Raw genomic sequence first — 15,736 nt, 5'->3', positions numbered from 1 at the left:
GCTAAAGTAAAGCTTTGGGAAACAACTTTAATAGCCCAGGAGCAGGTGGAAATTTGTCATGGAAAAATGCTGCTCCCAGCTTCACTGCCCAGCTGCTGCTTTTCCTTCTTGAGCTGCATCCTGATGACAGGATGGGATCCAAGGCCAAGGTGGAGCACAGTGCAGAAGGCTAAATGAGACATGGGTTAAATGTTCTCCCACGAGGGCTGTTTGTGTTGATTGATCTGTACAGGAATGGACGTATCCGATGTTTTCTGAACAACTTCATGTCAGTGCTGGAAGTGTCTTCTCGTCCCATTGGTTTGCTAATGCATTTGCATGGTTGTACTGTGTCCTTACTGATACCACTAACCTGTGTGTGAGCCAGACCACTCATCATGTTACCCGTTTCACCAGCACTGGGCTCTGTTGCTTGGTGTCTGCAGTGTATGTTGATGGGGCAGAAGGGACCCCAGGAAGGCTCCTGCACTTCAGGCAGGCTGCTGTGCTGGCTGACACCCCTGGGGCCACTCTGCAGGGTGAAGCCACCCCAATTAGGCTTCATGGAGGGTGATACTTTTCCTTGATAGTCCACGTGCTGCCACTTCCCCGTGTCTCTTCTGGTTTCTGTTTCTGTCCTCTTTGGTTTTCTGGTTTGGTTTCTGTCCTGTTTGGTTCCTGTCTAGGCAAGTGATGAGAAATGGCTTTAACCTGCCAGAGGGGAGATTGAGCTGAGCTCTTAGGCAGAAGCTCTTCCCTGTGAGGGTGCTGAGGCGCTGGCACAGGGTGCCCAGAGAAGCTGTGGCTGCCCCATCCCTGGCAGTGTTCAAGGCCAGGTTGGACACAGGGGCTTGGAGCAAGCTGCTGTAGTGGAAGGTGTCCCTGCCTGGGGCTGGGGTTGGAGCTGGAGGAGCTTTAAGGTCCCTTCCAACCCAAACCAGGCTGGGATTCTATGAAGCCAAGGGAAACAGGTCCTTTGCACTTGAAGGGACTGAGCAATGAGTCCCTTTGCAATGGTCTCTCAGGAGTGGCCGGGATGGTCTGTTTTACACAAACCTGACTCTGGGTGTAGCTGCTCCCCAGGGCTCATCCTCTGGTGGCTTCCTCTGGATCTGTCTACTCTGCAGCCCCACTGAGCTCTACCTGTGAGCCTTGGGCAGGCCCTTGAGGACAGTCAGCCCTGCTGGCAACCTACAACCCTGCCTCACAAGGAAGAAGTTGCTTCCGTCTTTCCCAGCTCTCTGCCCTGGAGAGCAGTAGGGGCTGCTTGGCTGCTGACAGCACAGGGGGGATTTTAGCAGCTGCTGGGAATGTGCTGGGTATGAGCACAGCCAGGAGCATGGGAGAGCCTGAGCACGCACCTCCCTGCTGAAGCATGGGTGGAACACAGGGGAGAGGAGCAGTTACTGCTCTTTATGAGAAGAGGGACCATTGCCAGCATAGGCAGCAGCCAGTGTCTTCAGCACAGTTAGCACAGGCGTGCTGGTCATAGGAAGGTGAGAGCAGGCTCTGAGAAGGGGACTGCCATGCAGGACCTCGCTAGGCCCATATTCCAGCCCAGGAAGAAACAGCCACACTCCTGACAAACACAGCCATCCCCAGCGCTGAATAGGTGCAGGCTGGGAGCCTGGTCTAAGCTTCTGAATGCCCAGAAGGAAACACACTGTCTTCCCAAGGTCATTGTTTCCCTCACAGCTGTTCCCGTCCTGCTGGGCCCAGGTCTTGCTCTGTGTTGCCTTTCTCACAGGTTGTGTTTGGCCTTCTTTCAGGAATTTTCGGAAGCACCTGCGCATGGTGGGGAGCCGAAGGGTTAAAGCACAAAGTAAGTGAGCGCTGAACCTGTCAGATGTGGATGTGAGGAGCTGGGGTTGTGCTGGTGGGACATGGGAACTGTTGCATGCAGATGTGGGTAGAAAGGACCTAGCACTGGGCCAGAGAAAGGTGCTGGTCCCATTTTACAAAGAAGCAGCCAGGTTGTTGCAAGTCTTCAGGACACACGGATGTCTGCAAGCAGCCTGCAGGCTATTTCTGAGGACCCTCTGCCTTGGCCATGGCTGATCTCCATGGCGTCAGTGCAAGGAGTGGAAGGAGAACTGCAGCATCCTTGTCCCGTGTGTGTGTGGGGTTTGGTGATCACCAGCACAGGTGCTTGTGAGGAGAATCAGAGCTGAGAGTTCTGCAGAGCTGGCAAGGGCTGCCTGGCCTCTTACTCCTCTTCCTGAAGCTGAGGAGCAGCTGTGGCTCCTGGGACAGTTGGTGCTCCGTGTGCCAAGTGGGCTGGTGGCTTTCTCTCTTCTCCTCCCCTGTCCCACTGCCATCTCCACAGCAGGACGTGGGGAAGAGTTGCTGAAAGGACGGTGGAAGGAAGAAGAGGAACAGGGAAGAGACTGTAGCAAAGGGGAAATAAGGGAGTGTTTTATGCCTCTACTGGGGAAGAAATCACCTGGGATACAGCAGTTCCCTTTCCTGAGGAAGGCAACACTCCATGACTTGGTTTGGGCAGCTCCCTTATCACTGTGAAGTGGGCTAAGAACAGTGTAACTGCTCCTGAGGATTGCTCCAGAAGAGGAAACAGCTCGTTCTTCCCACCTCTGGCCAGGCATCGTGTACAGACTGCCCACGGCAAAGCACTGCTGAGTTCAGTTTGCATCCTTTCCTTTCTCATATGCTGTGGCAGGTGAACAGCAAAGAGCATTGTTCTTCAAAGAGTCTTTATTGGCATCTGAGTTAGCACTGACTGAAATGAAGAGGGCTGATATACCCTAGAGCTGTCTGGAAGCTCAGGCATGCCTCTGCCTTGGTAACTCTCGGGTCATGTTTTCAAAGCTTTCTTCATGTGCACAGTAGTTAAATGCCTGGGTTTAAATGAAAGCTGAGGATGGAGATCACCTGAAGAGCTTCCTATGTGATTTGTCTCCCTGGACTCCCACACTTGGACGCACTGCAGCAGAGGACAGGTTGCTTCTCAGCTCTTGTAATGCAGATCTGCACTGAATTCCTGACATGAGATGCTGTTACTGGACACACTGCAGCAAACTTTGTCTGTCTGCTACCAGAAATAGGTATTAGTGGCTATAAGTGGCTGTTAATCTGGGTGTAATGGCCTTCACAGGGGCTTGCCAAGTCAGATATTGTTGGCAGCTCCCAGGAATTCGCCTGCGGTGCAGCCAGCTGGGCTAAGCTCCCTGGTTCTGCTTGGGAAATGCTGGTACAAACAGTATAATGCCCCTTGGACAAGCAAGGAAAGCTGGGGGAGGAGTGCTCACACGAGTGCAGGCAAAACCTCAAGGATTTCCTCTTTTGCAGCAAAGTTTAGAAAGTGGGAGCTTTCCAGAGTCTTCCCACCCCGTCTGGTCCAGCTCTAACTGGGATGCACTAGTACATGCAGGGAAAACTGACTGGAGAACTACTGCCTTCTTCTGGTCATGGAGGTGTCATTAGCTGTTGAGTGCGTCTGTGAGGCCTTTGAGTCAGAGCATGGACACTGGAACACTAGAAAAGTCTTGATTAAACTGAGCTGTGTGCATTTAAGGAGAGAACATCAAGTGCCCTCTTTTGCTGTGTTACATACCCTGCAATGGTCCTGCTCAGGAACTGAGCACTTTGCCTTTTGCTATCCAGAAGGTAGACCCTTGTTTGCTGTGTGGAAAGGCCTCGTGTTTGGCAAGTGAAGAACAAGCACAGGGGAGTCCGTGATGTGTGGCTTTGGTGGAAATCTCTGGATGTTTGTTTGCTGGCAGCAGCAGAGGTGGCTTTGGAGTCTGTTAATGTCCTGCTCTGGTTTTATCCTAGCATTTGCCGAACGGCGTGAGAGGAGCTTCAGCAGGTCCTGGAGTGACCCGACTCCCATCAAAGCCGATTCCTTCCATGACTCTCGAGAAAGTGAGTTCTGAGTCCTTTGAGCTTCCTCCTGTGGCCAAACCTCCAGCTGAGGTGTGGACTGGAGCCCCACTGGAGGAACTCCTCTGTGCTCTTTTGTCCCATCTGTGATCCTTTTAGTTCCATGAGATCTGAGCAAGTACCACTCCAGGTAGATGCACTTGTTCATCTGTGTGTACCTGTATTTATTTGTAGAGCACAACCCATGCAACCTCATATTATTGTGCAGTTGCCAAAGGATACCCAGGGGGACAGCTCTCTTACAGCCCTCTGTTCCCATCATCCCATATTTGCTTGGGACCAAAACAACCCACCTGGAAGCACACCAATCTAAGGCTGCTTTCATCACAGCAGGGTTAACCTGCCTGGCTTTCAGTGCAGAGCCCCTTCTGAGCTGTTTCTTAGGCTGGAATAGCTCAGGAGCACAGCTGCAGTGCTCCATGAGATGGAGCTTTGCTTTCCTGGCCATGCTGGCTGTACAGATGATAGCCTGGGGCAATCTGATCCTCATTTGGGCTGTCAGGAATTCCTCTGGGAATCCCCAGTAACGCTGGTGGGGACTGAGATACTGGTGTGTTAATTCACAGGAGGAAATACCAGCGTCTTGCCACTGTCTTTTCATAAAGGGAACAGCTGTTTTACCCAGCTTTTATTGAAATCCTGTGGGCAAGACACATGGTGGATATGAGTTTGTCCATGTCGAAATGGGATGTATTGTAAATGAATTTCAGTAACGGAATGGACTCACCTACTAGGTAAGCACAAGGTGCAGCCCTCCTAGAAGACATACATCAGGTTGTAGGGGGAGATGTAGGCTCAAAACATGACCCGATGGTTCCTCTGCAGTCTGATTCCTCCCCACTCCCTCAGCTAACTCAGAGGCGAATGGAAAAGACAGGCTCCAGGCACTGCCAGGGACACTCTGACACTCGGACATCCCCAGAGGCGCAAACAGGGGCATCTTGGTTCTTTCCTCAGGCCTTGGCTCCAGGGAACCGTCTCTGGTTTTAACCTTTAATGGTCAATTATATTCCTTCCAGATTTTTTTCCCCAGGAGGCTTGAAGGCCAACAGGTAAGGTCAGTTTGGAGAGCAAATTCAAGTGTACTCTTGCAATACTACTGTTTGCTACGGCTGTCCTCACGCGCTGGGACTTCTCTGCCAGCATCAGTTTGACCAACAAGGCAGAGTTTCTTTATAGTCACTCAGAAGATGTAGTCAGAGCAATAATTATTACAAGGAAACCAGCTTTGAAGTCTGTGGACTTTTGCTCATCAGCTTGGCAATGTTAAAGTGTAGAGTCTGTCTGCGTTCTGTCTCCTCCTCCATTTCTGAAGCGACAAGTTGACTGTTGTGATTAGCACTTGAAAGCTGAACATGGTGACTGTGGAGTGATGAAGAGTTACGTGATGTGTGGTACCGGCTCTGTGTGTGCTCTCTTCATTTGTTAAGTGTTTTGTCTGCTCAGAGGTACTAGCCCCAGTGTGGTGTCTGTGGGGGAAGAAAGGAGGGCACAAGGAGGGCTTGTGGCACTTCCTGCGAGGTAGCTGCCACACAGGACCAAGAGGGGAAGGGAGGCTGTTCTGCCCTTGTAATGCACACTGTTCCTGCAGGCCATGACCTTCAGGATTCCTGCGGCACTTTGGATGGCAACTTTGACTTGAACTGGGAAGCAGAAAAGGAACTTGAAGCCGTGGCATGTGATGGAGAAGACTTTATTCCACCAAAAATAATGGTGAGGATTTCAGCTCTGCTACTTGTATCTACTCAGGCTGTGTCTGTCCTTTCAGAGCTGCTAAGTTTAGGATCTTCATGAGAAGAGGCAAGTCTTTCATATAGGTAACTCTTCAGGTGTGTATGAGGGTCACTCAGAGATCAGCCAAGACATGACATGATATTGAGCATCTGTTATTGCTGGGGATAACGTGTTGAAAGAAAACTGAAAGTGGAAGGACCTGTAGTCCAGCCGCAGGTCAGAGCAGGACTGTCACCAACACTGAACTGAGTCTCAGTAACTGACAGTGGAGACGTGCATCTTCAGCAGTGCCTCCCTCCTATTGTTACCTGCCTGGTACGGAGCTCTGTGTTATGATGCTGTCTGCCCTTTTATAATTCCTTGACGCTCAGCTTCTCCCTGCACTCCCCCCTGCTCTGCCCTGGAGGATTTGGCAGACAGGACCAGATCCTGACACATCCCTTGGCCACATGCACCAGTACTCAGGCAAAGGGATCTCAAGCTTTCAGGGTAGCATTGCCAGTCCAGCAGAGCAGGACTGCATTTGAATGGGTCACCAGCAACCCAGCACTAGGGTTTGTTCAGCCCTTGACATCTCCAGTGTGTCTCCCAGGTGGTGCCTGTGATGATTGTCCATCCCTGGACTCTTCAGAACCTTTGCATTACCTCCCAAGTGGCTGAAGCAGTGATGTGCTGTCTTGGAGGGAGGGCTCTGAAGTGTCGTGGTTTAAGCCAGTTGGCAAGTCAGCCACGCAGTTTCTACTCCCCCCCCCCCCTCCTTCCTGGAGGGATGGGGAGAAGAATTGAAGAAAAATGTAACTCCCACGGGTTGAGATAAAAACAGTCCAGTAACTAAGGTGTAACACAAATCACTACTGCTACCACCAATAATAATAATAATAATGATAAGGGAAATAACAAGGGAAGAGAATACGATACCACCCACCGAAAACAAGCCCGACAGAGCAGAGAGCGTGCCCCTCCGGGTCTCCCAGTTACATCCCCCGGCATGACGTGCTGTGGTATGGAATACCTCTTTGGCTAGTTTGGGTCAGGTGTCCTGTCCCTGCTTCCTCCTGGCTTCCCCTCCTTCCTGGCAGAGCATGAGACTCACAAAGTCCTTGGTCAGAGTAAACATTCTGACCAGTAACTGAAAACATCGGCTTTATCAGTATTATCCCCAGGCCGAAAGTCAAAACCACAGCACTGCACAGCTACTAAGAAGGAGAAAAAGTGACTGCTGCTGCTGAACCCAGGACATGAAACCAGCCTAAGCTGGAACCCACAAGCCCACCAGCACCACTGCCTGCTCCACTCTCAAAGTGATGAACAGAGGTGCCTGAAATCATAGCACAGTCAAACTGCTCATGTTCCCACAGTCCTTGTGCTGTGCTTGTGCTGACAGCAGCTGCATCCTTCTGGGCTTTTGTGCTGCTGGAGCCAGCTGAACCTTCAGCCAGAGTTGCCAGGCAACCTACGTCTGCCTGACATCCTGTGTCTGCCTGTGCTGATGCTGTTTCATCCCTCGGCTGGTTCCCATTCAAGTATGCAGCCATCCCGCCACCAGCCAGATATGTGTGCCTGTTTGAATGGTCCTCTGCTGACCCTGGCACAGAGGAAGGCTGTAGAGAAGTGATCTTTGCTGGGATACAGCCATTTGTGGTGATGCACAAGCTGCTTCCTCTGTGCACACTGGGCTCCACTTTACAAACTGCTGTCTCAGACTCAGTCCTGCCTTTCAGCAGAGCTGTGTGCTTATCAGATGGGGCTTGAGGACACTGTGACACACAGCAAGGCTGGGCAGGCCTCAGGGTGCTCTGTAGTGGGTGAAAGGCTTGGAGGACCTTCCAGAGGGATGCAGGTAGGCTGGATAAGCTGGGTAACACCTGAGAGCAACTGAACAGGGCACTGCTACTGTGGCCTTTGTGCTTCTGTCCAGTCCACTGCCTTCTCCTCATGCTGTTCACTTCTTTCTCTCCTCACAGCTCATTTCCTCCAAGGTGCCCAAAGCAGAGTATGTCCCGACAATTATCCGCAGGGACGATCCCTCTATCATCCCCATTCTCTACGTAAGTGTTTCACTTCCGCTATGGCTTGGATGGGTGCAGGCAGGCTTCAGACATAGAATTATTTAATGGGGGTTTCTTGTCCCTCTCCCTGGATCCTGTTATGGGGATTCTGAAACACTGATGTGATTTGGGAAAGCTGTCAGGAAAGGGCTGGGGGTGTGCTGAACCCAGGGGATGCTGCGAGGGCTGGAGCAGCTCTGCTCTGGAGCCAGGCTGAGAGAGCTGGGCTGGGTCAGCCTGGAGAAGAGAAGGCTCCTGAAGGGGAGACCTGAGAGCAGCTCCAGTGCCTAAAGGGGCTGCAGGAAACCTGGAGAGGGGCTTTGGACAAGGGCCTGTAGGGACAGGCCAAGGGGAATGGCTTTAACCTGCCAGAGGGGAGACTGAGATGAGCTCTTAGGCAGAAGCTCTTCCCTGTGAGGGTGCTGAGGCGCTGGCCCAGGGTGCCCAGAGAAGCTGTGGCTGCCCCATCCCTGGCAGTGTTCAAGGCCAGGTTGGACACAGGGGCTTGGAGCAAGCTGCTCTAGTGGAAGGTGTCCCTGCCCGTGGCAGGGGTTGGAGCTGGAGGAGCTTTAAGGTCCTTTCCAACAGAAACCAGGCTGGGATTCTTTGGTTTTGGGTCTGGTGTAGCTCGGGGAGAGGGGCTCAGGTCTCAGTGGTAGAGTAAGGAGGAGTGGAAATTGCACATGAGGCTGCCAGACTACGGGAGCACGACCAGGGAGCTTGGGAAGATCAACAAGGAAAGCAGGGCAGGACTGAGCACCCAGGCAGAGCTATGTGTTGCCAGGCTTAGGGCTCCTCCTTCTGTTCATCCTTAGAGAGAACCTCGGAGCTCTGCAGTGAACCATGAGCCCCCTCACTTTGTACAGTGGTGCAACCCCGTCAGTCAGAACCTCGGTTATTCTCTAGGAGCAGGTGTCTGAAGCACCAGCATGGAGCCATGGGTCTCTTTTCCTCATCACTTTATATTCACTGCATTTGAAAGGGATGTCTTGATGACCCTGCTGTGCCAGAGACAGATGTGTTGGCAGCGTGGTTGTTTGTAGCCAGCTTGGACACATCTAGAGCCAGAAGCTGGCTACAAAACATGGGCCAAGAGGCAAATAGTCATTGCTAATGCTGACTGCATCTGATGGATGGTATCTGCTGTGGCCTTGTCTGCAGGATTCAGCTTTGAGACTTGGTCTTCATGGACCACTCAGTCTTCAGCTGCTTTACTCAGATGAGGTTTAGGGTGGTTATTACTCTGGTGTGACCAGAAACCATCAGTTGGTAAAATTGAGCTCTTGGAGCATCCGTTTGCCTGGGAATGGGATTGTGTGCCATGTTAGACACTATAATAATGTCATGGGAGCTGGTGTAGTGACAGTAAACCTTGATATGTCTTCTCTCTTGGTTTCCAGGACCATGAACATGCTACCTTTGATGACATCCTTGGTGAGTGTTATTTCCTTTCCTTAACTCCTGCCCATTGCAGATGTAACTGATCAACAAGGTAAAGGTGCTTTTGTCACCCAGTGGCACCTGACAGTGTCAGGGCTGTTGGATGTGCTGCAGTAAGGAAACTTCACTTCTGTGGCCCATTTTCTATGCCAAGCTCCCAGTTTTTGGAAGGGAAGCTGAGGCTCAGGGCAGCAAAGATTCATTGTACCCTTGTAGGTGAGGAGGAGCTTTAGCAGAGGGTCAGGACAGCTGGGTCTGATCCAGTGCCATGGTCACTGCAGAGCAGTGCCTGGTGCTGCTCTGTCCCTTCTCTGTCCTGGAATGTGTCAGGGTTTCTTGCTTTCCACAGCATGAAAGCAAAGGGTTTGCTTTGTCATCATTGGGGATGTGGGTGCTGAGCACCTCTCGCAGCTCAGCCTCCTGCCTTCAGCACTGATGTGACAAGAAATGAGATTAATTTTGAACTTCCATGGTTCAAATTTCCCAATGTGTTTGTTGCAGAGGAAATAGAGAAGAAGCTGAATATCTATCGGAAAGGCTGCAAGATCTGGAAGATGCTGATATTTTGCCAGGTACATGAGAGTTGTGAAGGGCCTGGGGGGTTTGTCACAATTTGTCTGCTTTTTTCCTGTGAGGGTGCTGAGGCGCTGGCCCAGGGTGCCCAGAGAAGCTGTGGCTGCCCCATCCCTGGCAGTGTTCAAGGCCAGGTTGGACACAGGGGCTTGGAGCAAGCTGCTCTAGTGGAAGGTGTCCCTGCCCGTGGCAGGGGGTTGGAACTGGATGAGCTTTAAGGTCCTTTCCAACCCAAACCAGTCTGGGATTCTGTGACTTTCTACAGGGAAAATTACAAAGAGGAAGCAGTGCTCCAAGGTCAGGTGCTGTTACAGTAACTGCACATGTGCAGCTTTCAGTTCTCCTTTCCCCAGTCACTGAGCAGTGTGGAGTTGCTGTAACAGCAGGAAATAAAGTCTGATTTAGCGTGGTTAAGTCCAGAACTGGGCTGCTCCTCAGCTGCTTTCAAGGAAACCCAGGGAAACCAGCTTTATACAGACCTCGAAGGGAGGGTTCCAGAGACAGGAGCAAGCATTTGTGATGCGATGTGCTTGCAGTTTCCATACGCTCAGTGTGGCCGTGGCAGGGTGTGTGTCCTGGAGCAGACCGGCAGATGGCACAGCTCGGCGCTGGAGCCCAGCCTGTGCTGTCAGGGTCCAGGCTTGCCGAGCTGGGGTGCACAGATTCCTGCTGGGTCTGGGGATTTCCTTCCCACGTCTCTTGTTCCTCCGGGTGTTCAGCTTCACACTTCCCTAGCAGCTGTGTGAGAAACCTTGAAATGAGAAGTTAGGAGCTGGCCTGACTTGAACCCTTTTCCACGTGCCCAGTGCTGTGGAATAACAAGGTCTGCAGCACACTGACTCGGAGATGGTGACTCAGTTTTCCTGCTGTTGTACTCAAGCTTTTCATGCCTGCTACAGCCAAAGTCCAGCTCTTCCTCAGTGATGTCTCTCCTGCTTATCCCTGTTTGGCTCAGCCTCTCTCTGCCCACCACGGCGAGTCCCCTAGAATCCCCAAGCAAAAGGGACTTTCTTGTCTTCCCTATTCTCTCCAGCCACCCACAATGAACATTTTTGTCTATTATTGTGCCTTTTTAGAATGAGGTGGGCATAGAACAGTAAAAACCAGAGAATCCAACCCCCAGAACACTCCCATGTGTGACTCTTTCCTGAGCAAGCCCTGCAATGCCTGCTATGGAGGACACAGCAGCCATGCCAGCCTGGCTCTGCTCCCCTGTGGCACACAGGGCTCTGCAGGACAAGAAACATCCAGGCTTTGTTTCTTTATGGCCTGTGCCCAGTGGTTTACATCTGTCTGTCTGTCTCTTGCAGGGAGGCCCTGGTCACTTATACTTGTTAAAGAACAAAGTTGCCACATTTGCCAAAGTGGAGAAGGAGGAAGATATGATCCTGTGAGTGGCTGCATCACCTTCTGGACTCACAGAGCATTGTGCTGCTTGGTTTGCTGTGTTTGTAGCACACGCCTGAGCAGGACAGGAGAATGGTTGGTCAGGGGAAGATGAGGCTGAGGGAGGACCTAACAGCAGGTTAAAGCTCCTTCAGAGGGGATGCAAGGAGGAGAGGGCTGAGCCTGGCCCTGGAGTGGTGCAGCCCAGAAGAGGTCACCAGGAGCTTGATGCTTTTATCTGCTCAGTGTCTCTGTGGAACAGAGACTGTCAAAAAGGGGGTAGAAATTTCCTCTCCTAACACCAGCTTTGCTGACCAGACCCCAGGACACATGCTTTGTGCCTCTGTTGCTCAGAAGTGGCTGAGATAGCATTTCTAAGCAGAAATCCAACCGGCTTCCCCACGGCTGCCTATGGTAACTCCCTCCTGATTGCAGGGGAAATGGAATTTGCCTCTGCAAAGCCTGCTCAAAGTCCAGCATGTTCCTAAGGAGGATTTTCACTAACAGCACCCTGTCAGCCAGGGCTGCTGAGGCAATTTTGCTTCTCCTTGCAGAGAGTTAAGCTTTGCCTGTTTTGCTGCCTGCTCACTTGTGCTGGCTCAAACTCACTTCGTTGTGGGGGAGAGGATGTACACCAACCTGTTCTGCACAGCTTGTTGTTGGCATGAGAACTGGGTATTAAAATCTGCATCTGTTCAGTGCTGTCATGCTCTGGCACAAACACTGTCAATAAAATTCTTCAGCACGTGTTTGTGTACACGCTTCTGAACACGGGCCAGGCTTGGCTGGTCCAGAGCTGGTCACTCAGGGACCTTCAGAAAGCTGTGAACACACAGCTGAAAACTTAGATGCTTGGATGTGACTATCTCCATCTAACCTGTATGTCCTTGGGAGGCAGTCCGGAGGAAAGCAGTCTGATCACAGAGGGCTTCATAGCCTGCCCTGACGCCCTGCCCAGGGGAGGTGGTTGTATCTCCTGTCCCTTAGGCACGGTGTGTTTGGTCAGTAGTCCCAAAAGGTAAATTGGGTCTGACTGGTGAGCAGCACCAAGCACTGGGTGGTTTGCTGGTGTCTCTAGCTATGTTGAAGAACAACTTCTCCACCTGTTCTCTGCTGATTCTGCGCCCTGCAAATGAACCAGTGCACTGATACCACTCATCTTTAGAAAGGGTAATTGTTGATAGAAATGGAAGAGACAATTGGAGGGAACTGCTAAAAGAGGAGAATGCTCGGTAAAACTGGCAGTCCGAAAGCACTCCTGGTGGACTTTGCTCCCTTCTCTTCACCTTGGAGCTTCCTTGGCTCAATGGGCTGCTCCTTCTTCCCTACCACATGACTGGGACCTGCTCCTCAGGCGCTTGCTTGGCCGCTGTGCTTCCTTGCCTAAGAAATCACGACTCTTCCTGAGCAGATTGTTCCTCAGGCTACAAGCCTCAGGTCCCTTCCGAGTTGTGTGCACACATCCTTGTGATTGATTACTCATGAGGAGATGGGGGGGGGGTTTGCTTTGCTTTAAATTATATATTCTGTTTTTTCCTGTTTCTTCCAGCTTCTGGAAGAGGTTGAGCCGGCTGATGAGTAAAGTCAATCCTGAACCAAATATCATTCACATCATGGGCTGCTATGTTCTTGGAAACCCCAATGGGGAGAAGGTAAGAGCTTCCTGGGAGTGTCTGGTGAGCAGCACCAAGCCAAATAGCCACACTGTGAAGTCTAAACCTTCCTCTCCTGCTGGGTGGGAACATGCTGCCATCCTGTCCCATGAGAGGCTGTGAATGGGTGAAGGGCCCTATGGATTGTGCCTTCCCCAGAGGGCAGGAGAGGAATAAGTGACAAATACTGAAGCCTTTGAGGGGACCAGGAATTCAAAGCACTTTAGTTACTGGTGAGCTAGATATGTTAAAGGACAGCGGTGGAAGGTTTTCTTGAGGTAGGGAACAATGATGGGCGATGCTGGGTGTCCTGGAGTTCATCTTTGTTTTCAGCTGCTAACCCACAATATTTTTTCCTTTCAGCTATTTCAGAATCTGAAAAACTTAATGAATCCTTATAGGGTTGCCTTTGAGTCTCCACTTGAACTATCAGCTCAAGGTAACTTATTTTCTGTACAAAGACACACACCATCCTCATCAGGCTGCCTCCTTCAGTGGGCCTCTTCTTTAAAAAGCCCTTCTGAGTTCCCTTCAGCCTTGCCATGGTGTTGCTTTTGCTTGTTCCTTCTCTAATTCAGTGGCTGAACCTGATTTTCCCCTTGCAATTGCTCCATGTTCACATTTCATCTGTTTTGTTGGCTGCACAACCTTCTCTCAGGCCATGGGCAGTGGCAAAGCAGCCTAAACAGCAGTCAGCTTTCCAGGCTCAGTTTAGGACATCTCTCATGTACTGGGGCACGTGAAGTCCATGGTAGAAATGCAGGTGGGAGCAGAAGCCTTTCTGTAACCAAGTGTGCAGGATTCTCTTCTGCAGGATTCAAACCACTAGTACTGACTTGTGTCATCAGCAAGCACTGGGCTGGAGCCCTTCTGCATCTCAGTCTGCTTTGCCTTGCTTTTTTTAATGTTTCTTGCCTGTAGCTCAGGATGTTTCAAGGGCTACAGAATCTTTCCTGTTCTTTGGTCAATGTGAGTAATTATGGGTGCAGTTTCTGAAGCGACATATTCTGAATTTGCCCTTATTTTACCTTTGCTGTAATCCTTGGTACAGTGTCCTCTAAGAAGATAAGAACATGCAGCATTAGACTGTAAGCACTGTGGAGACTTCCTTTGCTGCTCACACTCGCATCAGCACTGATGGGTTATTCCTAACTCCACTTACTGTCGCAGGATCATACCAGAGCTGAGCACATTCAAGCTGCACAAAGATGTCTGTGTCCTGTTGAGATTTGGACCCTACTTTACACAGTGTTTGCACAGATCCCATAGCAAACATGCTGGAGCAGCTCTGCTATGAAGAGAGGCTGAGAGAGCTGGGCTGGGGCAGCCTGGAGAAGAGAAGGCTCCTGAAGGGAAGACCTCAGAGCAGCTCCAGTGCCTAAAGGGGCTACAAGAAACCTGGAGAGGGGCTTGGGACAAGGGCCTGTAGGGACAGGCCAAGGGGAATGGCTTTAACCTGCCAGAGGGGAGACTGAGATGAGCTCTTAGGCAGAAGCTCTTCCCTGTGAGGGTGCTGAGGCGCTGGCACAGTGTGCCCAGAGAAGCTGTGGCTGCCCCATCCCTGGCAGTGTTCAAGGCCAGGTTGGACACAGGGGCTTGGAGCAAGCTGCTCTAGTGGAAGGTGTCCCTGCCTGTGGCAGGAGTTGGAGCTGGATGAGCTTTAAGGTCCCTTCCAACACAAACCATTCAAGGATTTATGTGTGCCCAGAAGCAACTTGCAGGGCAGTTCCTGTGTTTCTGTGCAGCTTGGCAGGCAAGGCAGCAGATTCTGTGTGCACACATTTAAGCAGTTAATCTTTGAAGAGGCTGGGCTGGAGAACACGCCTGAATTTATCCCCTTGATCAATCTGGGACGCGCTAATAGTACACCGGCTGTAATCCTTTGCAAAGTCATCTGAAACTAATCTTAATCAGGCCTCAGAACCGAAAATCCCATCCTTAAGCCCTGTCTCAGAGGCTGTTTGCCCTTGGGTTTTCAAAGGCACTCGCTGCCTCCTGTGCATGGCGTTGGGTCTGTAATGGCCTTGTGAGACCTTCACCTTCCGTCAGAGGTGCCAGTGCACAGAGCTTGCATTAGTGTGTCCTGTTGAGCTCCTTACTGTGAGAAGACACAGCTTTGCAGGACAGGGGCAGCTGTAAGCATTCATTTATAAACCAGAGCACCCATTTTTATTTTGAATTTTCAAGTTACTTGTTTTTAATGTTTCCCACAAATCTTTACAATGAGTTAACTCTGGCTTTGTGAGGTCCTGAAGTCCCTGGGCTGGGTAGCCTCACGCATGCTGTTGGAGCTGTGGTCTGGTGACAGGGGGTTGGAACTGGATGATCTTAAGGCCCTTTCCAACCCAAACCAATCTGTAATTCTGTGATAGTCCACAGCCCCCTTCCACAGCCTCCGTTAGTGCAGAGAGGTCAAAGTCTGGAGACAGATTCTGTGCTCAGTTCCCAGCTCAGACAAACCCTGCCAAGGGATTTAAGGAGCCTTTCATGGTTTGAGTTCTACAAAGATGTTTGCTGCTAATGTTGTGTATTCACCGATTCAGTGTATTCACCGATGAAGCATGTGGATGGGTTCTCTTGTGCCTCTGCCTATAGGTGGGTAGGGTGGTTTTGCTGCTGCAGGGTGTAACCCCTCTGCTTCATTTCACTCCTAGGTAAGCAAATGATTGAGACTTACTTTGACTTCCGCCTTTACCGCCTCTGGAAGACCCGCCAGCACTCTAAACTATTGGATTACGATGACATTTTATGAGCTGGAGAAGACTTTGCAAGAGGAAGTTGATCACCGGTGTCCAAGAAGTCGTGCTGATTGCAGAGAGACTTTTTTATTGGCACGGGGAGCCCTTCAAAGCCCTATGGGAGGCAGCAGTGCTAAAGGGAGGGAAGAAGGAGCCCTCGGAAGCGTGTTGGGAGGAAAGTCTCCTGGGTCAAGAGAGACTGGAGGGAAAGGGTTTGACACCTCACTCGCCTCAGGTCAGAGCCGTGGTGTCTCAGGAGGAGCTGTGTGCAACGAGGACAGGATGG

The 15,736-nt window shown here is 51.2% G+C and overlaps 1 protein-coding gene across 1 annotated transcript in view; it reads left to right on the top strand.

The window, feature by feature from the left end:
• NSMF (NMDA receptor synaptonuclear signaling and neuronal migration factor) overlaps nt 1–15,464 on the top strand; it is a gene marked incomplete at both ends in the record, with an annotated part of 46,047 nt that extends 30,583 nt beyond the window's left edge. The window contains 10 exons of the mRNA XM_080630605.1: nt 1,749–1,801; nt 3,772–3,861; nt 5,471–5,592; nt 7,578–7,661; nt 9,062–9,095; nt 9,603–9,673; nt 10,985–11,064; nt 12,610–12,712; nt 13,076–13,151; nt 15,367–15,464. Coding sequence (XP_080486731.1) covers nt 1,749–1,801; nt 3,772–3,861; nt 5,471–5,592; nt 7,578–7,661; nt 9,062–9,095; nt 9,603–9,673; nt 10,985–11,064; nt 12,610–12,712; nt 13,076–13,151; nt 15,367–15,464 — 811 coding nt within the window. The remainder of the gene's footprint in view (nt 1–1,748; nt 1,802–3,771; nt 3,862–5,470; nt 5,593–7,577; nt 7,662–9,061; nt 9,096–9,602; nt 9,674–10,984; nt 11,065–12,609; nt 12,713–13,075; nt 13,152–15,366) is intronic.
• Between the last annotated feature and the right edge of the window lie 272 nt (nt 15,465–15,736).

The sequence above is a fragment of the Psittacula echo genome (assembly GCF_963264785.1).
Source record: "Psittacula echo genome assembly, chromosome: 16".
Taxonomy (NCBI): domain Eukaryota; kingdom Metazoa; phylum Chordata; class Aves; order Psittaciformes; family Psittacidae; genus Psittacula; species Psittacula echo.
The sequence above is the reverse complement of the archived record's forward strand: the minus strand, read 5'-3'. Positions and strand labels throughout refer to the sequence as shown.